This window comes from Geospiza fortis, unplaced genomic scaffold (assembly GCF_000277835.1).
Source record: "Geospiza fortis unplaced genomic scaffold, GeoFor_1.0 scaffold197, whole genome shotgun sequence".
NCBI classification, from domain to species: Eukaryota; Metazoa; Chordata; class Aves; order Passeriformes; family Thraupidae; genus Geospiza; species Geospiza fortis.
Genome location: NW_005054538.1, coordinates 325,125 through 348,173, shown reverse-complemented (window position 1 = coordinate 348,173; position 23,049 = coordinate 325,125). Strand labels below are relative to the sequence as shown.

At 39.1% G+C, this 23,049-nt stretch overlaps 1 protein-coding gene across 1 annotated transcript in view; it reads right to left on the bottom strand.

Annotated features, from left to right (window-relative positions):
- Positions 1 to 1,224: 1,224 nt before the first annotated feature.
- Positions 1,225 to 23,049, bottom strand: part of ITGA9 (integrin subunit alpha 9) — a 232,764-nt gene continuing 210,939 nt past the window's right edge. The window contains exon 28 of the mRNA XM_005429306.2: positions 1,225 to 4,123. Within this exon, the coding sequence (XP_005429363.1) occupies positions 4,025 to 4,123 (99 nt within the window). The 3' untranslated portion in view covers positions 1,225 to 4,024. The remainder of the gene's footprint in view (positions 4,124 to 23,049) is intronic.

Genomic DNA, 23,049 nt, shown 5'->3' with positions numbered 1-23,049 from the left:
CTAGACCCAAAAAGTATGGTGGAAAGTGTCCTATCTTTTTCAAGGGGTATTTCACTACTAAATGGAAAAGATTTAGCAGAGAAATTTCCATTACATCCAATTCAAAGAGCAGGCCAATGGCAGGCATAGAGAGCCAAAATGTCAGACCAGCTCCAGTCCAGACACATGAGCCAGGCTGAACAGAATGCTAACAAATGAGCTGCTTTTTTCCATTGTTAAGAAACATCTTATTTTTCTTGAATTTTGATCTAATTCTTCCTTTGGTGAAACTGGAAGAAACAAATGTGCTAAAGGTTGTGGGTTTGATTTCTAAAACAAAGCCACTTTGTCACAGAAGTACTACGGGGTTCTTAAAAGCTGTTTGGAGTAACACAACACACAAAATCCTGCTATGTACAAACTGCTGTTCTCTGCTTATCAAGAAGACAAGAAGTGAGCCCCACAGAAGGCATCATTATCTCATCAATCCTCTGGGCCCAGAAGGAGATGTACACAGCCTGTTTACATGTGCACACACACACACACACACATGCTCACATGATAACAAAGAGATTTTAGTACATCCGAAAGTCTCTGGTCATTATTTTAGCTGCTGCAGCACTAGTTCTTCCACTATCTCCGAAAGCAAACTGGGCATTACATTCCTTTTGGCAGCAGCTTGCTCCTACAACTTTTGCCCAGCAATGACTGAGAACATTTATTTTTACTTTGAAGGGTGCTACCTTCATGTCAGAACCCACATCTACTTGGAACTCTACAATGTCTTTGGCATTGTGGTATATAAAGCCGTGGTCTTCCACTAGTACAAATGTACTCTGGGTCAGAGGTCAGGTCCCACCTCTGCCTAGCCTGTTCTTAGATATAGAGCCAATAGTCTTAATACTGAGGAAACAGACTGCTTTAGTATGGCTAGAGAACATTGAAACACTTAAGAGTCGTAGGAGGAAAAGCTTACATCTAGCTTCTGCTCCCTATACAGGTGACCAGTAAGCACGGGAATGTATAGAGTTGAAAACATAATTTCAAATATATTATTCAGCTACTATATTCCAGCCACTATGGGCTATAAATCTTTCCAGGAAAAGCACATGAAGCTAAAAAATTAAACTTTCATCTAAATTCATAGATTGAAACAGAACTCAAGTTACACAGGTTGATACTCTTAACATAGGTCAGTATCACAATCACATGGGGTTTAATTTGATGTTGATAAAGCAAGACTGATGAAATATAAACAACTCTCACTACCTTTATTTTATTTCCATGGGTTTAAAATACTGTACTCAAGTCAGCTGTACTCTTTGTCTACAAATAGTTTGATGTTATAAATCATAGAATTACAATAAAATATGTCTACTAGCCACACACAGATAAACGCACACATACAGTACTTAATTCAAATATACAGGTGAAAATGTCTCACCCACTTAATGGAAAAGTACTTGAGCTAGACAAGGCCAATAACTGACAAAATATTATTAGGATAATTTTGCAGGCATTTTTTTATTCCAAAAAGTTGTATTTTTTGTAAACCTGACATTTCCAAAACAGTGCAAGTGAATCAGAATACAGGTAAACACAAGCTTCTAAATACAGGTGACATTAGTAAGAGTGAACACATTCTTCCAATCACAAGTTCACAAAAAGAAATATACAATTTCACAATATGTAAGTAATAACATTCTAAGTAAAAGAAGGGACGATGGTGTAGATATTCTACTGTGCATGCAAACCAAGCTCCAAAAGTAATTAGTCTTCACGCCAGTTTAATCAATGCACATTCAATGAACTATATTCTATTTTCATTTATATCCAAGAAACTCTAGAAAGTGGGTAGACTTGGGATTAATTCCATGACTCCCTTAATTCTTCAGTGAAAGCAGTATTATATATTTCCATGTCAAATGGATACTATGCTTTAAACTTGTGCAAAACTCCAAAATGTGCCCATAAACAGGAGACATTCAAGAAAATTGATACTAAATATTGTCAAAGAAAAATTTTTCATATTATTGCTTTCAGCAAACTGGGCTTCCTGCACATCACTGACTTGGTATGTAGAGTCATTATCATTCATGTATTTAGGAATAGAAAGGGCTGTTTTCACAGTTATGCTTGCAAAAGTCTTCACCACTTTGAAAAGATTGCTTAAGTGGTCTACAAGCTTGGAGTTTACATCAGGCATAATTTCTTTCTCAGATAACCCAAGCAACTTGTGAGTTTTTCTTGTCAGATGTTGAATCAATACACTGATTTCACTTTATTTTCTCCCTAATGCATGCAGATAGCTAATAGTTAATAAATATTGGTCAATACTGTAATAATAGCCGACACTTGATGATGGTGGTGGTAAAAAGCAAACAGGAATATGAATTTGGTCTATTTTTATAATTTGAAGTTACCATGAATATGGCAAGGAAGAGAAAGGCCTGTTCTCAAGCAGATTTCTTGCATGATCTCTGCATTCAAGTTTCCAAACTTCCAGCTGTTCTTTTACCACACTCTTAAGGAAGAAGACATCCTGCAACCTTTCAATCCTGGTTTCACTTTCTGGCCCTTCTTTCCTTTACATGGATTTTATACCAACATGACATTTGCTCCTTATTCACAAAAGTGTAAAACACAAGTAGAATCTAAACCCAAGTCTTACAAAGTTCCATTATTTCTATTCAGAAATCCAAGAGCTTTTTTAATAAATGTTTGAATTAATTACAACTGGATTTCTTCTAATTCAAAAACAATTTCTTAAAGAATTACCAGCAATAAAAGTGGCAAGCTGAGCTCCAGTAACACCTGCATCTTTATTAAACTTCCTTCTAAATTCTTGAGGAAATACATTCAGTACTTGGAACACCCTGATAGGCAATCTCAAGACTCAAATATCCAAACATTTTAATCCTTGCATCTACTTATCTCTGTTAAAATTATCATATAAACAAACTCATGACTCAAGTATGTAACTCACATGAAAAAGATAATGATCACAGCATGTAGCAATTTATAACTTGCTTTGATAGCAACAGATCATAATCTTTAACAGTAGCTTTAAAACTATCCATCTTAATATTAATATGACTTAATTACCTTTTTAAAAAAATTATTGAAAGGAATTTGTCAATGCCATAGTGGTTCGCTCAATTATGTCCTTCTGGTATCTCAACTGTACAGTCCTAGAGACTGCAAAAGAAAACTTTCCAAAGAGAACATTCTGTGCTGCTTTCTTCAGTGAGCCAAAGCAAGCTACATCTTACTAGATGTCACTGAAGAAGTATTTTTATCCTCTCCCATCCTGGTTAGTAAAGGACAGACTCAAAATACAGAGTATCACAATTGTTAAATACTTTAGGTTCTGTAGCTTATAAATCAAATACCAAATTTAACTTAAAGAAAGAGACAGTAAAAAGATTTTGGCTTATTTGTATTAAATGATCTATATAAGATATTACCAAGCATTGTGAATTAAGCATATGAGGATTCTAGCTACCTTTATCTGCAAATCTCTCTTTTCTCTCTTGCATTGATGTTTAAAAGTACAATATAATTTTTTTATATGTATATATATATATATATACACAAATATGTATTTCCAAAGATTTAGCCAGATATCAGTGCTTGAGTGAATTATATAGCTATTCAATAGAAATTATAAAACATTGATACAAATATAAAGACATAGTATAAAAAGCTTGTATTTATAAAAAATATTCTTAGGTAAAAGTCTTCCCCTGAGGGCATACTACATAGTTGGATTCATAAATATTGCTCTGCACTGCAGCTTGGTTACCAAAGTTCAAAGTTCAACTCTTAAATGAAGTGTGAATTGCTCCAGTCACCTGACATGGCTGCAGTGGTTGCCTCAGGATATGTTCCCTAGCTTTTTGGTGTAATAAAGACACAGCATCAATGGGATCTCCGAAAAATCTGGAGAAGATTCCTTCTTCCACATATGGAAGATATGAGAGCAGGACCTATAGACTAGCAAGTGCATGTCACATGACTGGGCAGTTTTGTTTTCATGGGCAGTTTACTGATTTTTCTGGACCCAGTTCCAACTATCTTCATTCTCCTTTCTGCTCTTTTCAGCCTCAATAATTTCTTTGTACCTCCGTCGGAAGAAGCCCATCTGAAAATCAGAAGAGATGACAGTGGTAAGTTATTGAATCATTAAATTGATACTTCTTGGTTGGTATGACGACAGATAACATTATGCAGAAAGAACTAGCCAAGGAATTAGCATTTAATTCCTCGAAGTGCCAATCTGAAATCTTAGTTCCTTATTTACATCAATATAAATTAGATCAGACTGGGTCCCATATCTTCACAAGAACTCTGTTCCTTATAAATGAACTACTCTGAGGTAGGAATCCTCTTATATGAAGTATGAGCTAAAAGAAAAAAGAACATGAAGTATTTCTAATAAATACAGACCAGCAGAGACAGATACAGGTTTATTAGTTTAAAATAGAGACCAATGCTAAATTTGCAGCTGAACCTAAAACCAGGCTAACTCTTGAGTCTTAAGTAAATGCTGACAGAATTTTATGAACAGTACTCTCAGTATCTACAACCCCACAAAACAAGAGGGACCAGAGGAATACAGTGCAGTCACCCACCCCCCACTTCTCAGTTCCAACTAAAATCACTGATAGTCACTTTTGCATATCTTCTTGTTTCCTAAACCTTTGTACTTAAAGAAATGTGACTGGTTTTCATCTCAGTTTGGATAAAAATTCTCAAATCTCTGTTTCTTAAAATGTCTCAAATAAACAAACATTATTTTAATAACAGACTTTGATAAGCATTCAAGAATAACTCCTCAAAGTTAGCACTGTTGAGATCACTGAATAAATATTCTGTTCAATATAATTAAACATTTATGTAATTCCCACCACTCTAAACCTGTTTTCTTACTCCTGCCATGTAAAACACGATGTTTTAGTCTTCTTTTATCAACCAGTTATTCAGTTATTGCCACCCTTCATCCCCAAATTGCCTGTGTGTAGGAATATTTTGTGTTGTTTTGTCATTACTAAAATTCCACTAAATTGGACTTCTTAGTTTCAGTTTTCAACAACTTTCATTTTCTTTGAGTGTATTTTAATTCACAGGGGTCTAAAAGGCAGCATATTCAATCTGTCAAGGGGGCTTCCCCAACACATCTTCCTAAAGTCTAAGTCCTTGCCTGTGCCTTGAATTATATCCTGAATTCACAGCAGCATGAGACTGTGCACACACCATCCTATCATCAGTCTTATCTCTGCCTCTTGCCTTCTGTGCAAAGGACATAGAAGCTGTAGCACAGCCTAACAAGCCCCTCTCTTTTGGTAAAATGGAACATGCTATTAATCTAGAGATAAGTGTACTCTGCTAGGAGCATAGATATACATTACATACATACTTACTGTCGTAGTTCCAGCCAAACAGGGATAATTTCTGCAGTAGCCAGAGGGGTTCTACTGGCTAGAACCTGGAGATTGTTCTATATGATCTTACATCATTTGAGGGATGGCAGGGAATCTCTTCCAGGGGAAGGGGTTCCTTCTGGTCAAGAAAGGTAATTGGAGGTAACAGTGGGGTAATGCTGGCTCTGAGCCAGAGGCAGCACTCCAGGTAATGTGGCTGCAGTTGAGTTGGGCTCAGTAGCATTTTGCATGTGAATCACTCTTTTCAATTCTTGTTATTAATATTGTTGCTGTTACTATTTGTTTTCTTATCTCATTGCTGTTTCCAGTACATTGTTCTTACCACAACCTATGACCTTCACATTTTGTACCTCCAATTCTCCTCTTCATCCCACCTACGAGAAGTTTGGAGTGTTTCAGTGGGAACACTAAATTAAAGAATACAATTCCTAAAGCATGACAGCCTAATTTGGTGCCAAGTGGGTTACAAAGGTTATGGTAACAACAGATCTGCAAACAGATCTGAACAGAGCAGGCTGGAAACAAACTTCATCTAAGCCTTTGTTGCATTAGGTACAGAGGCACCTGGCTACAATGTTGCTTGATCTGTTCATGTGGTTGTGGTACTTAAACTGGTATATACTCCTCTATGTCCTCGCTGCAGCGCTCTTTTTCAGAGAAGGGAGAAGGATCAGAATTACTTTGTTGATGTACTGTGTGATAACAGCTTATCACATGATAACATGTAATAATGGCATTTTGGGTTTGTATTCAGTGTTGTTCTCCTACTTTTGCCTCAGGCACACTATTTGGTAGTCCAGTAAAAATTGTACCCAGTTTGTGGGGGAGAAGAGAAGGATGACTTTCCCCAGCTTTTTACCCCCTTTCCTTCTTCAGGCCTGTACAACAGCTTTGGATAATTTTGAATTATCTTTGGATGTTAAGGAAAGCATGCTGTTGTTGCTAAGTCTGCCAAGTCTCCTCAGTGCAGTCCACGCCATGGGAAAAATTAACAGACTTTTAACACGATCTTTCAGAGATCTGCTCTGATGGTGGATAGTCATGAGTGGCATGGAATGTGAGAGAAAAATGCCCATTTGTTGGAGGAATCTACTCCAATGACTTGGGAGTTCATCCCTGAAACACTACAGGACCCTGATAAAGTGATAGAATATTTGCAAGGAGAATGCTGTGGCAATTCCAGAGAGGTGCAATTGATTGCAATATGCTGGCCCCAGACTATGATTGATTGGACAGTGCTCTATACTAGACAGCACCCTCAGGGGGAAGAGAAGGAAAACATACCAGCAGGCACTGTGGCCACTGCAGCTAAACCAATTGAACAACTTGTGCCTGTAGCACATGCCCCTATAAAGAAATTCAAGACAAATTTAGTTCACTTAGTGAAGGATGAAGAGCAACAGGACACTCACAACAGGAGGAAGAAGCAGGGCCAGAGAGAATCACCTGATCCCTACCTTCAGGTGAGCTGCAAGATATGCAAAAACATTTCAGCCACCAGTCAGGAGAGCCCTTTGTGACCTGCCTGTTCTGATGCTGGGATATCACAACATGCAATATGAAACTAGATGGTAGTGAAGCCAGGCAATTGGGATCCCTGTTCCAGGATGTAGGCATTGGCAAGGGAATTGGAAAGAGGACAGAAACTCTCAGCCTCTGGAGGCAACATCTGTCAAACATGAGGGAACAGCATTCTCTCATGGATGACCTAATAGTGCACCAAGTGGAATGCCATGGAGAAAGGTATCCAGGACCTGAAAGAATGAGCTGTGCTGGGAGGTAATCTATAAGGGATTTAAATAACAAACAGTCCCCTGATGTCAATGAAAGAAGAAGAAATACAGCTTCAGGTGATCGCCTGACTTTGACAATATGAAGTTCTTTTTTCCTCCCTACCAACCTGTGCCTCAGCTGTGAGAAGACTGAACAAGACTGTGGACAGACTTGAAAGACTCAAGCAACCTAGAGAGAAAATGTCCCATGCCTCTGCCAGTATGGACCACAATCTCTGCTATTGGGAGCACGTACCCCTCTGCTGGAGAGAGGGGGACACACCACGAGGTAACCTGCAGTTTTACCTGCACGACCACAGAGAGGACACAAGAAAGTGGGATGGAAAACCCACCTCTGCCCTAACCGCAGGGGTACATGAATTGAGAGGAAGAACAACCGCCAACAGAAATTCTTCAAGGATAATCCAGTTTCCAGTGGGCAAGTCTTCAGACAGAATGGAAGGGCTGAATGTTATTCCTGATCCTCTTGAAGAGATCTCTAGTTCATGTTTACAAGAACTGAGCAATGACTGCCATGACCAGAACTACAGGGGCCCTGCCTCCAGCCATGTGGAAGAAAGGGACAATCAGATCTCTTGGACTGTGTGGATCCCATGGCCTGGCACATCAGACCCACAAGAATAATAAGGCTTTAGTTGACACTGGCACACAATGTACCCTGATGCCATCAAGATCTGTAGGGGCATGATCTATCTCTATTTCTGGGGTGACAGAGGGGTCCCAACAGCTGACAGTACTGGGACCTGAGGCGAGCCTGCTTGGCAATGAATGGCAAAATCACCCCATTCTGATTCACCCAGAGACCCCATGCACCCTTGGCATAGATTCACTCAGGAGAGGCTATTTCAAGGACTCAAAAGGGCATCATCGGGCTTTTGGGACAAGTGCTGTGGGGACAGAGGAAATTAGACAACTGAATACCTTGCCTGGTCTCTCAAAGGACCCTTCTGCTGTGGGACTGCTGAGGGTGGAAGAACAACACACCGATCACTGCCACAACAGTGCATCATCAACAGCACCACACCAACCTGACTCTGTGGGCCTCATCCACCACTGAGTGCTGCTGGGAAGGCCATGCTGGACCTTCAGTATTAACTGGAGTCCAGATTCCCACAATTTTCCATGCATTCATCAAGACTGAATTGGAAAAGGGTGAGGCTCCAGAATAGTTGCAATACTTTGATGACATCATTGTGTGTGGCAACACAGCAGAGGAAGTTTTTGAGGAAGGTAATCCAAGTCCTCCTAATGGCAAGTTCTGTCACAAAGCAAAGTAAGGTCACAGCACCTGACCAGGAATATCAGTTTTTAGGAGTAAAATGGAAAGATTAATATAATCAGATTCCAATGGGTATGTGGATGGAATCCTACACGGCAAGTCACAGGAGTTATTGAGGGACAAACTGGATCAAGTCAAATTGCAATGCTGAAAGCTGTCCAGCTGGGTTTAGGTATGAGTGAATGAAATAAATGGCCAGTGCTCTACCTGTACAGACTCATGAAAGGAAGCGTGAGTGGGAGTGCCTAGGCTGATGGAAATACATCAATTGCCAGCACAGAGATAAACCCACCTGGGCTGCTGAATTCTAGCAAGACATCACTACCCAAATAGAGACGTTGACTGTATGTCATGTAGACATACATGTATGTCTTGTCATACACAAGAGTCAGGCTACTGAAGAACACCACAACAACAGACAGGTAGATTAAGCTGCCAAGATTAAAAGTGTTTTAGGTGGATCTGGACTGGCAACATAAGGGTGATTTTCTTCTGGCTTAGTGGGCTCATGACAACTCAGGCCACCAGTAAAGAGATTCAATATACAGATGGGCTTATGATAAATGGATGGACTTAACCATGAACACAGTCTCCCAGGTTATCCACAACTGTGAAACGTGCTACAGGCCAAGCAAGAAAAGCCCCTGTGGTATAAGGGACTGTCATCATGATATTTTCTGAAAAATCCCTTTGCCAGGATTTTTCTCCTGAGAAGCTGAGAAACCTCAGAGGAAAAGAAAAACAATAAGTATCTGCTGCTGCGGAAGGTGCAGCAGGTGCATCTTTGATTAGTCCATGTTGGTTGTTTCTAATTAATGGCCAATCACAGTCAGCTGGCTCGGACTCTCTGAGAGAGTCATGAGCTTTTGTTATCATTCGGTTCTATTCCTTGCTAGCCTTCTGATGACATCCTTTCTTCTATTCTTTTAGTATAGTTATAATATATCATTTTAATATAACATATATCATAAAATAATAAGCCTTCTGAAACATGGAGTCAAGATTCTCGTCTCTTCCCTCGTCCTGGGACCCCTGTGAACACCACCACAGGGGACAATGGTTGAAATAGAAATATGGGGAGGTCTGGAAAATTGATTGCATCACACTCCAGCAAACCAAGGCAATGGCTACATTCTTACAATAGGGGAACCAACCACTGGATGGCTGGAGATCTACCCTGTGCCTCACACCACTGACAAGACCAGCAAATCCTGTGGTGACATGACACCCCAGAAAGAATTAAGTCAGACAATGGGACTCATTTAAAAAATCATATCATAGACACCTGGGCCAGAGAGCATGGTAAGGAGTGGGCGTATCATATTCTCTCTCATGTACCAGCCTCTGGGAAAATTAAATGATACAAAGGACTGTTCAAAAACCACATTCAAAGCAAGGGGTAGTGGAACCTTCAAACATTGGGATCTACATCTAGTAGAGGCTACCTAGTTAGTTAACATCAGAGGCTCTACTAACTAAATTTGCCCTGCTCCATGAAAGCCTCTACATACCAGAGAAGGGGATAAAGTCCCCATGGTGCATACAAGGAATATGAGTTAGGGAAGACAGTTTGGGTTAGTCCTGCCCTCTAAGACAAAGGCAGAGCCACCTGTGGGATGATTTTTGCTCAAGGACCTGGGTGCACATGGTGGGTAATGTAGGGACAGAGAAACACAACGCGGGATTTGATTTTTGGGTAAGAGCAGTCTGTAATGTTGAATTGTATAATATCAGTTGCTGAATGGCACTGCTACTGTATGCCATAACCACCATGGATATGGACTGCTCAGATACACCAGTTGTGAGCTCCTGATGCAGCTTGCACCCACCCAACAGCACACCAGCCCTCCTGCCCTGGAAGACAACCTAGGACAGAGAGAATCCAGTGTCATGGACTAAATGAACTCAGCAGACATCTTGGAAGGATGGCCATTGACTATAGAAACTATACCCGTGCTGTATATACATACCCCCCCCCCGTATATATATGTGTGTGTGCATATATATATACACACACATTTATGTATAGAGTTGGAAGGTGTAGGATCTGGGAATGACATTCATGATATAGAATAAGTGGTGGATAATATCCTAGTTCCAGCCAGGACAGGGTTAATTTTTGTAGTAGCCAGAGCAGGCATGGCTAGAACATGGAGATTATTCTATACCACCTCACATCATTGGTGGCAGTGGAGGGAAGACAGTTTCTTCGGGGGAGAAGGATTTCCTTCCAGTTGAGTAGGTGGAGGAGAGGGATTGATGGGGTTTTTGGTTCTGAGCTGGACGGAATGGTTGGGGTAACATGGCTGTGGCTGAGCCAGGTTGGGCTCAGTGAGCCTTTTACATGTGAATTACTCTTTCTTTTATACACTTTTGTTATTAGTATTGTTGCTGTTGCTGTTTGTTTTCTTACCTCATTTCTGTTTCCAGTAAATTATCTCAGCCTGTGATCTTTACCTTTGGTGTTTCCACTCCTCTCCAGCCCACCATAAGGGAGAAGGTAGCGGCAGGGAGGAGCAAAAGACTCAAGGTTTTAGTGGGAGCATTAAATTAGAGAATACCATTCCTAAACCATAACGCCTGCAACTACTTCATAAATGCACAGTAGGTAGACATACATATAAATAAATGCTCATGATCTCAATGTTACAAAGGTTCCATGACCCGGATGCCCTCTGAATAACTGGAATACACCTTAAAAGTAACTTCTTCAGTCATTCTATTGCACAGACTGTGAACATAGTAGCTTTCCCATGTACCATAAGCAAAGCTTTATCTGTTGCAATGTACATGGACATCTGTGCAAATGCATGGATAATGGTGTTTCTATTCTGAAAAATCAACTCACAGAAGTGACTCTGTTGAATTTTCTCACTTCCTAGCCTCTTTCAGAACACTGTATGAAAGGATTCAGAAACAGAATTGGAGAGGAGTTTCTCTAATTCCCAACTCCTCAAACTTACTCTAGAAGTGAGATAAAATTCTTTCTTCTAGCAGAAAAATATCATTACTAGTAATTTTTGTACTTGGAAGACACAAGCTATTCTGTGCAAAGAATTTATTTTCAGAAGACATCCTCAAGATTGCACCATCATAAAATCACAGTGAAAGTTCACCAGTGATGCCAACAGAATTCAGCTCAGTGGAGACTGCAAGCGAATAGCAGAAGTTTCTCTAGATTTTCAGTCTAAAATGGAAGTGAATTATTATATTGATAACAAAAAAAATTGTAAAAGCCTACTACTTTCCTGTTCTGCTCCAGCTGGATTAATCATGGCTACTTATTTATTCACTGCTGCTACTACTTACACATGCTTAGGGAGCAGATGTTATGAAAACGTGTGTGGCTTTTTTTTGTATTATGAATTTTTTGCAACAGAACGTACATGTTCTATGAATTAGAAAACTGCCAAGAGAAGTATAATTTCTAGTTCTAAAAACAGATTTTAAATTCTTAAGGTTTTCATCTTTCATGCAACCATATCCTTGGTACAGTAAAACTTCCTCTTGAAGTTATAATGAAAATTATAGAAAGGCTTTTTAATTTCCTTGAGAGCCAAACAAACGAACCCCAACTATTTCCCACTGATATTTTATATTAAAAAATGTCTGTTTCTGAACACCTGCTTCAGGAATTGTTTTTAAAAGTTGGCAAGGAGGGTTTTGGTATTTTACTACTTTTTTTTGGATAAAGAATGCTGTCATATAACTTTCTGGTAGGGATAAAAAGTGAGCTAAAAATTGTAATAAATATTAATGAAGCATGAAACCTATATCTGGAAGTGATTCCACTATGAAGAATTATGTTTATTTGCTGTAAATGATGTGGATACTGTAAAATTATGTAGAGGACATCAGTGCAAGCAGAAAGAGAAACTGGACCTTAAGGATATATTTTTTTAATGTTTTCAGAAATAGTGGTGAGGGATTAGATACATTTCCCATCCTTCAGAGATAACAACGTTCTTTGTTATGTGACACTGTTCTTTACTGACATATATTTACATTTAATGTAATAAAATCCCTCATCAGACCACCACCAGAAAGAGGGGTTTTTTTAATTGCCATGAAGAAATCACAATATATAGTTATTGCTTCACAAAAGACCACATATCCATCTCCTTACAATTAACTCATTTCATTCAAGGAGGATAGCAGTATTCACCATATGGGGAAGGCTGGTAAGTACCTTTGGTAAGCTGGAGAGAACAAGTGAACTTAACATACAATGATGGGTAATAAGGAGACAGACAACTGGACCAAAGCAGGAGAGTTGATACAACATAGGGTTGAATATGTTGTATTCAAAAACAGGCTCTTTTATCACTGGGGATGAGGTGACACCAGGTCCCTTTTCCATGGCTAATGCAAGGCCATTAAGAGAACTGAAAAAACCATTGAGGAAACAACTGCTGGGACTCAGTCCTGAATTTCAAGCAAGGAAGGGAGAGATTCTCATCTTTAAGAGAAGTATTGCTGTGATCTCATTTGTAGAATGGGTGTTTATAGTGGAACAGTGGTTGCTAACACTTGTTTCACAGGCAATGAGTCTCTAATATTGTTAATTTCTCCCAAATTTTGCTTTCCATATATATATAGACACACACGTATATGTACACATATAGTTATATGTATAGAGCAAGGAAACACCCAGCTCCAGAACTGTGACCCCATCAGGGAGTCTGTGAGCTCACACATCCCCATCCAAGGAAAGCTCTGATCAGTAAACCTCTGCCTGGGGAAGGCACTCATGAGAAGAGGGGCAACAGGAGAGTGCTTTTACAGGAGGCAAAGAGTGACTGTGTGTCCTGGTTTAGGGTAAATCTGTGAGAAAAGCTCCAAAAGGCCCCCCCCAGAAAGCAGGCTCACACAGCCCCTCCCCTCAACCAGCTCAGGAAGAATTTATTTGGAGAGAAGTGGAAAAAAACCTCTTTATTTAACAGGCAAAGCACTCCCCAGCACAAGAAATGAACAATACCAGATGACAAAACTCATTCACCGCTCTGAAGAGATTACAAATTCGGAAAGTCTCTCCTGTGGGTGGTCGCTCTGGTATCAGTCCCTCTGGCACTGGGAATGGCTGCTGCCCAGGGCAGGCCCTGGAAGGCCACAAAGTGCAAGCTCTTGGTGTTTTCCCGGGTCCCAGTCTGGAGCAGGTTTGAACGATTCCAAGAAAAGGGAAAGAAAAACAGTCCAGGGAAAACTCGGACTGCCTCAGCTAGCTGAACTAACTAAAAAGCAAAAGGAGTGCTCTGTTCTGCCCTGTCCATGCCCAAACAACAACAGTGGAGTTCTGTGTTCCAGCAGACTGTGGGGGAGAGTGCAGCTGATAATGAAACCCTATGCATCTTCTTCTCCCCGCCTTCAATGTCAGAGCCAGTCTTGAAGGCACAGAATATAATATCCAGCATAAACAGAACACCCGACTGGGGATACAAGCATCATAATGTCACCCTAGGACACTATGAAAAGCTGTGGAAAGCTGAAGGGTTATAAGGGAAGAAGAGGCACCATCGACTAAAGACAATGCAGGAAATGAGAAAAGGATAGATGGGCTAGAATCACTAAATTAAAGGATGTGTGTAAAACCCGTGAATGGTTTCAGGTTTTGAATCTAACCCACCTATTTATAGCAGCTCTAATACTTGAAGCACCTCCAGAAAGGACTGGTTATTTTTTGTCACTTCAAAACCTGAAACCATCCATAGGTTTTTACACACATCTCTAATTTAGTTATTCCAGCCCATGTACCCTTTTGTAGCACAACCTTACAGTATATGTTGAGAAGAAAGCATGTTTCTGGCAATATTGAATAATAAAGCAATACAAAAACTGTTAGTCTGAGATGGGAAATTACACCTATTATTGTGAAGTTATTTCTTGCCATGTGACAGCCAAGTCCTCTATTCAAACACAGGTAGTCTTTAGCATACACTTTAACTGCCATGCCAGATTTAAAATCCCTTCAATCCCAAGTAAATCATATCTAACAACACTCACATAGAATAGCATTCTTCAAGCACCCACAAAAATGGAAAACTTCAATCAAAAATAATTTCAAAGTGTTGAATTAGTATCACAATAATGAATTATCTTGTTGGGTTTTTTTTTCTGATGCTACTTTCTGTATATCCAAAGGCTGAATTACTAGATCTTATATTTTCCTAAACTTCAAAAGTATAAGCACTTACCCAAGAAAACCTGAAGTATGGGACTGTGGCTATCTCTCTAGGATGTGAATTATAAATATGTTTGAAGAGCATTGAGATTACAAAATAAAATTTAATTTGCAGTTGGGAAAAAACAAAGTTGATCAGAGGGCAAGAAATATCTGCTTTTATTTTACTCACTGTTAGGTAAATTTCTAAAGTGTTTTTACCATGGCCAACAAGGTTTATTCTTCCAATCAAATAAAAAGAGAAATAGCTTGAAACGTGGATTGTAGAAGAATGGTTATGTTTTGCATTTTAAAAAGATTTTTACCATTAATATAAGTAGTTAGGAAATAAGAAAAAAATTATAACAGTCACATACTGCTGTAAAAACAATATTGTGTCTTAATTACAGTAGTGCTTCAAGACTATAACTGAGTTAGGAATAGAGGTTTGTGAATAACGATACTCAAACAGAATTCAAAACTGTATCAGAAGATTTTGCCACTTCTTAGTTTTTAATTAAGTTTCTCTAGTGCATACTCTGTGTCTTAAACTGCACACAAGAAGTACTGATTTTTAACAATATTACTCTATTGACAACGTTACCGACCACAACATGCCAACAAGTAAAAAGAAAAGCCAACATGTAAAAAGAAAAGAGAGACAAGTAAGTACTAACAGAGGGGTAAGAAATAAAACATAAGAACCACTGAAGAAATCTCCCAGGGAACAAGGCTTTGACAACATACTTTAGGTTTAGTGCCTTAGTCACAAGCTGTCTTTCCTTTTGTACATAATTTCTTTATCTAATATAAGCAGTGTCCAGCCATACCTGATGAACAGTCTGTATTTACATAATTAATCTTTTACTGCCACATTGCTAATCTAGGTGGATGTCCCAAGGCATTCACAATCAACTTACACATCTCATCTTTTTTTTGTGTATGGTACTTGGGTACTTCTCCCTTCACATAAATAGTACCACAGCTAGAAAAATATGCCGCTAATCATGGGTCAAAGCAGGGCCAGGAACTACACCCCATTAAGATGCCACCAGTCGGCAGAGGAACAACACTCCCAACATCTGCAAAGCAGTGCTGCTGAGATTAGAAGCAGGGAGTATTTAACCATGTAGAGATTGATCACTAGTTATTATGCATCTCATAATGCATCTCTAAATGCATCTCATTTTACTGTCACCAAGAAGGCAGGTAAAAACACTTTGCACTTGGGTTTGCATAGCCCTGGATGATTCGGCAAGCCATCAGTTTCAAGAGGATGCAGTGTGTTCTTTCTCCCAATTAAAGAATGCTTGCCACAGTACAAAGAGGTCACAAACAGATATTTGTATCAGCTTTTCCACCAAGAATTGTCAAACTGTCAATCCTGTGTCACCATGTGAGGAAGAGGCATGTTTGGAGAGGAGCAATGTGTCTTATCTATAGTTAAAGGAGAAAATGTGCATTTCAGAGGAAGGATGATAGTGTAACTAAAGTAAGCTTATGAGCATGCAGGAAGTCTGGCCTCGATTATTCAGTCTTTCATTGATTTTTTGAGAGGCAAATCCCTCAACTTTCTTATAATGTAGGTTCTCATTTGCTCAATTAAACAAGTACAAGAAAATAATGTGATTCAAACATCACCTTTCCACAAGTGGCTGCACACACATATAAGCCACACTTCATACATGTACACAATGACATATATACTTATACAGCCAGGGAACTGAGGCAAAGGTAAGTTCAGCTGCTTGCTCAAAGATACATTCTCCTCTCCAAACACTTTGTTTAGCTACTGTGGAAGAATTTCATACCTACTATCTGTATCTGATCCCAGTGTATTGCACCTGATAGACATTGCTATGGCACAAAGCATTAGCAACGTACACAAAATAGCCCTTAACTTTTAACTTACTTTCATCTAATCTGGCTAAGATTTCTTGAGATGTTACTGTTGGTATGTTGGGACATCTGTAGTTCTTCATAGACATTAAAAGTAAATTTATTTCACATACTGTAGTACTAAAACAAACATAGTTTTTAAACACACATTTTATTAGGCAGTTACTTTGTAATGTTGAAATAATAAGATAAAACTCTTTTTTTTTGATAAGAGCATTCACAAGTAATAAACTTATCTAAAGGGATATAGCAATATCAGGCCACCCCAATGTCTGGGAATGATTGGCATCTGACTCCAAGGCTTCGGAATGCTGAACATTTCTTTTATTAAAACTACATTATATTACATTATACTATACTATACTATACTATATTATACTATATCTATACTACAAAGAATACTAAAAAATACTTACTACTAACTAAAAACTCATGACTATCTGCCAACCAACAGTCCCCACAGCTTGGACCTGATGGGTTAATTAACATAAACAATTCCACCAGAATCCAATCAAGCAATCACCTCGGGTAAACAATCTCCAGACCACATTTCACACGAGCACAAACACAGCAGCAGCAAATATGATAAGAATTGTTTTGATCATTCTTTTCTTTGCTTTTCTCACAGCTTCTTTCTGTTCAGAGGGCATGTGAATACCACAAAGAGATCATTAAATAAACTACTATTTTAACCAAATGCCCTGTACCTATCTGAAAGACCAAATATCAAAAAAATAGTCACTAAGGCTAGGTACCTGTCCTGGTTCAAGACAAATTTGGTAGAGAACCCCCTAAAGGGTCTCCTCTAGGAAAGCAGATCCAATCAACCCCTCCCCCAAAACCGGTCCAGGAGAAAATACCTCCTTGGAGAAAAGTGGAAAAAAACTATTTATTAAACAATAAAACCTTGACAATATTACTCAATAAAACCCCTTGCTGCTCCAAAAGAGGTGACAAACTCAGAAAGTCCCCTCCCTGGGTTGCAGCTCAGCTCACTCAGTCTCTTATCAGTCCCTCCAGTGCTGGAAATGCCATGGCCCAGGGCCACAGGTGTGAGCTGCTGGTGCTCCTCTGGTGTTCAGTCCAGAGCAGGTTTCAAGACGTCCAAAGAAAAAGGAAAAAAACAACAGTCCAGGGAACTTCTTTGCCTCAGCTAGCTAAACTAACTAAAAGCAAAGGAGAGCTCTGTCCCGCTGTCTGTCCATCCGCAGAGGAGTGAGTGCAGTGTGTGAAAACAAACTGCGTACTTCTTCTCTCCCCCCTTCACTCTCTGGAACAAGTCTTAAAAGTGCAAAACTTATTATTCAGCATAAACAGAACAAGACAACTGGGGATAAAAGCATCATATAGTCAACCTAGGACAGTACCTCAAAGTAGATGCATAATTCAGACTAGCAGCATGCATGGAAAATATATGTTTAGGTATGCAAAACAGTTAACTGCACACAGAGAGGGACACCAGTACAGACAATCTAATTTAATACATTGGGTTCTTTTAATACAACATGCCTTGCCATTGTCACTGATGCCAGAATGTCACCCCATTCATCAATAATCTTTCCTCTAAGCAATTCTTGTGCAACTTTTCTTCCAGGAGCTGTTCAGTTGGCCTCAATGGAGCTACTTGGTAATGTGGTGAATAGAGCTGTTAGGTCTGTTATTTACCCTTGGAATATCTTTACCATGTAGGTACCATCTAGGCTGCTTCAGACAAGACTTATTCATCTAGGCTTTCATTTGTGCATACATAGTACCTTTTGTTAAAGACTTAGTATTTACAGTACTTCAAAAATTAAGAGAATTCCAGTGACTGGACTCATAAAGATCTTTCAGCGCTGAGTTAGGGTAACCTGAGTTATATGAAAATACAAATGTCTTGCATCTTGCAGCATAGTAACTATGTACAGTATCTTGCAAGACAGATGCTACCAATATACTTATAAGTATAATTTTAAAAACTGGCCAACATTTAAACATATAAACATTTCCATATAGTTTAAAAATTTTTACCTATTGCAAAATTTTACTGTATAGTTTATTTTTAAAAAGTCATAGAATGAACACAGCTATCAACAAATGTTCATCTCTGATTATCGCTCTCAAAACTGAGAAAGAACACAATGTCTACTGCAGATATGTCCAGATAAAATTGTCTTCTAAAATCTCAACACGGAATAGGACAGTAACTAAAGATATCATTGCCGTAAACACAATTAATTTAAGACATATCTCAATACATATTTTCCATTTCCTCTCCAAAGAAAAGAAAGAAACATTACTGACATATTTTTTGCTTTGTTTGAAAACTAGAAACTAAACTGTAATCAATAAAAAGTAGCTTTACAATCATACTTTGATGTATTTGATCGGTGAAAAAGATTTGAATAAAAGTTGTACCATGTTCACAATTATCAGAATAAGTTGCCTTCATGGCTTAGCCAAACCAGAAGAAAATGGCTATGCCTGGTGTGCGTTATAATACAACATTGCCCATTGTAACACCAAGGACAGAATTCAGACGAGGCAAATCACATTTGCTCTATTATTGGCATTTGGGTCTGAGAGATGCTAATGACTTCCAATAAATATACATCTTGTGTTCTGGTAGTGGGAAATCTTGGAACCTTAGATACTTATTTGCAATTTTTCAGTGTACATGTCCATTTTTTTTCTGGTTTAGACTCCTGAAAATGATGGCTATCTTTTGTCTTTTCTGAAACACATTGTGAACTACAACTCTACCTCTCTCTTGCCAGTGGATTACATTTGTCTGCATGGTTCCAGGATAAGAGCAACACAGCTAAAATGGCTGTGATGTTCTCAAAGTAGTCTGGCATGCACAGTTCTCATTTGAAGGACACTGAGACCACAGAGAACATTCAGTCACAACATTATTGTTGCACATTTGCATAGCTCATTTTATCAAGAAAGATAACAAAGGCATTTGGCAAATACTGGACACATGCCACCACTGAAATGTTGCCAATCTTTCTTTTGAGGGTAGAGAACAAGTATTAAATGGCAGCCAGCAAACTCAGGGGTGAAGGCAGTGTTTTGGCTACAACAGCAGCATTAACCATTTACTTGTGCAAGAACAAAAAAAGATGACCAAACTCAATCCTTCTGCAACATCCAGTCAGAATTCAAAAAGCACAGATTTTAGTGGAGTAATTTGCTGTAGAAAACCTGAAGTTTGAGGCACTGTTGCAAGAATACAAACTTCTTTGGTCTCCACAAACCAAGAGTCTACAAAAATTTTGCGGTGCTTGCTTTAGTTCTGGAAAAGGAAAAAATAAAACAAGTTTTGATTGCTCTTTAAGAAAATAAGGAGACTTCAAATGATCCACTCAACTTCTGCCTGGTGAAAACTTCATTTTTTGTACAGACAGCCAACCATTGTCCCATTTCCTCCTCACGGCTTCCTAGACACTAAACAAAATTAAGATCTATCCATGTTTGGGGGAAATACAGGTTTGGTGTTGAATCACAGAAGTTAATTATCACCTGATTGCATTTTTAATATTTGCAACAGGATAACATTGAAAAACTTATTCTAGGTCTACTGAACCTAGAGTCTGTATCAAAAAAGGTAGTATCCTGAGAAGCCTACATGTGAGATAGCAAGTAACAACTTAAAGCAACTAGATAAACGTGTAACAAAAGCAATAAAGTTGAAAAGTTTATCACAAAACCATAGAGAATGGAATGCTTCGAGGACTGCAGAAAGAGGAATTTCAGAGAACCCAAACAAAGTCACTTTTTGCAGTTTTTATGGACAGACAGGACAGGTATGGGCTATTACGTTGCTAAAAACAGAGATCATATTTTTGTGAATGAGACAACCTCAAAAATTCGAGGAAAAAGGTGAGCAGGACCTTAGTAAGTTTGAAAAGATAGAGTTGACATGTATTTAAATAAAGGAGAGATTATGAAGATGAAAAAAAACAAGAAAGAAATTAGAAGAAATATAGACTTCTTAAGTTCCAAGGCAACTGGTGCATCCCTCTACATCTCTGCAGAGAAGATCTTTGCAATCTGTTCTCTTGGGTTTCAATGTAAGATGTATACCAAATATACCAAAACTATCGTACTCCCATTTATATAAGCTGTTAAAATGGGTGGAGCAATGTTCTTTATCTTCTCAGTGACTTAGCCCTGATAACTCCCTCTGGGGAAGCAGGAGCCACCGTGGGGGGACCATCTCTGCTAATGGGCCATCAAGGTCTCTCAGCATGACCCACAGAATAACATCATTCCATTGTGAGATAAGCTGGCCTGGGCGAGGAATCAAGCATTTCTGGATATAATCTGAGGCTTGGAATACCACAAAAGGACCACCACTGGATTCCAAGAGGACAGGACTTCTCGATAACCACCACTGGACCTCCAGAGAAGGACCAGACCTTTTCTACAGGATCACCGTTTCAACAAGACAACATCCACCACTCCAGTGGTACTGCAGACACCATTTAATTGGACTGCTACCACCAACCTGATCAACAGGGTATCAGGTCGTATTCTGACTGTGTCAGTTCAAGACAGTGTTTCTGTACTACTGCTTTATTGTCATTTTCCTATTAAATTGTAGTTCTGATTTGGAATCTCTCACAGAATATTTGTGTGGAGTTAATTCCTCTGCTGATTTGCTTTCAAACAAGCACAGCTGTGAAATACATCATTCCCACCAGTAGTGCCTAGTAAGTGCTTTCACAGCAAGTTGATCTGACTGCCTTGTTTATCTGAACAATTATGATTCTTCATTTTTGGCTTTACCATAGTACATAATGGTTTATTCTTGGAATTATATGTACAGAAGGGAAGAAGCATGTGAATTCAGAATAAACACAACAACTTTCACCACAGATATGAAAGGCCACTCAGTTTCAATAGGTTTCTCTGTCCCCACCTCTTAAAACAACATTCAAAGTCATATAGCTTCAAAGTCAGATAGTCCAGCTGGGGGACTTTTTTTCAATTGAAATGTACTCTTACTGGAAAGATTATATATAAATAGAGTGGGGGGAGAGAGAGAAAAATAAAGATAGGAATATATCTATACACATATATAAGTGTATGCATATATATGTGTACATGTACACATATATATTAATGTATACTTTGGTCACAATAACCCCATGTATCACTACAGGATGGGGACAGAGTGACTGGAAAGCTGCCTGGCAGAAAAGGACCTGGGAGTTCTGGTCAACAGCCATCTGAACATCAGCCAGCAGTGTGCCCAGGTGGCCAAGATGGCAAATGACATCCTGGCCTATATCAACAATAGTGTGATCAGCGGGACCAGGGCAGTGATTGTTCCCCTGTACTCAGCATTGGTGAGGCTGAGCCTCAAGTACTGTGTTCAGTTTTTAGCCATTCACTTCAAGAAAGACATTGAGATGCTAGCAAAAGTCATGAGAAGGGACAGTGAAACTGATGGAGGGTCTACGGAATAAATAACATAATGAGTAGCTGATAGAGGTAGGCTTTTCAGCCTGGAAAAAAGAAGGGTCAGGGGACACCTTACTGATCTCTACTACTACCTGAAAGTAGGCTATAGCAAGGGGGGAGTCAGCTAAATCTCTCTGGCAACTAGTGACAGGACAAGAGAAAATGGCCTCAATCTGTGCCAGGGGAGATTCCAGTTGGACATAAGAATTTCTTCACGGAAATGGTGGTTAAGCACTGGAATAGGCTGCCCAGGGAACCAGTAGAGTTACTATCTCTGGTGGTGTTCAAGAAATGACTGGATGTGGTGCTTACTGCCATTGGTCTAGTTGACAAGGTGGTGATTGGTCAAAGGTTGGACTCAATGATTTTGGAGGTCTTTTTCTACCTTGATTTTATGATTATGTATATATCTCTGTCTGTGTGAGTGTGTGTGTGTGTGTGTGTATGTATGTATAACAGTTGCACTGCTCCCCTACACTGAAATCCAAAGAGGTTTTGTGCCATAATGGTATTTCCCTATGCACCTCGGGGTGGAAACTGTAGTGTTGGGGTTTTTTTGTGTGGGTTTTTTTTTAATCAGATTTATTTCATTGCAGAGCTACTACTCCAAAACCTCACCACCAGGAAAGGGGGTTGGTGTGATGACTGCTCAGGAAACACTAGTTAGATACTGCCACCTGAGCTGTAAATGAAAGGGAAAGAAAATGGTTTGGGGCTTGTAACATAATACAGAGCAATCACTGGGAAAGATTAGGTGCAGCATTTAGAAGTATTTATTTTTTTCTTTCACTGGAATATGATGGGCTTTATGTTTTGGACCATTTAAAAAGACTTAATGTTTGAAGCCCTAAGTAAGAGAAAGCCTCTCCTTCCAAAAAGGGGAAAACTTTTTTGATTTTACTATATAGATGAATTTAAAGTTAGTTTTAGCCTTGGTTAGCTTCAAATATTTTCTGAATGCTGAAACAATATGTGAGGCAATGGCAACTACTCTGTGTAGGGGAACACAAGTGTTCTTTCAAAGACACGCAGTCCTAAGTTATTTCT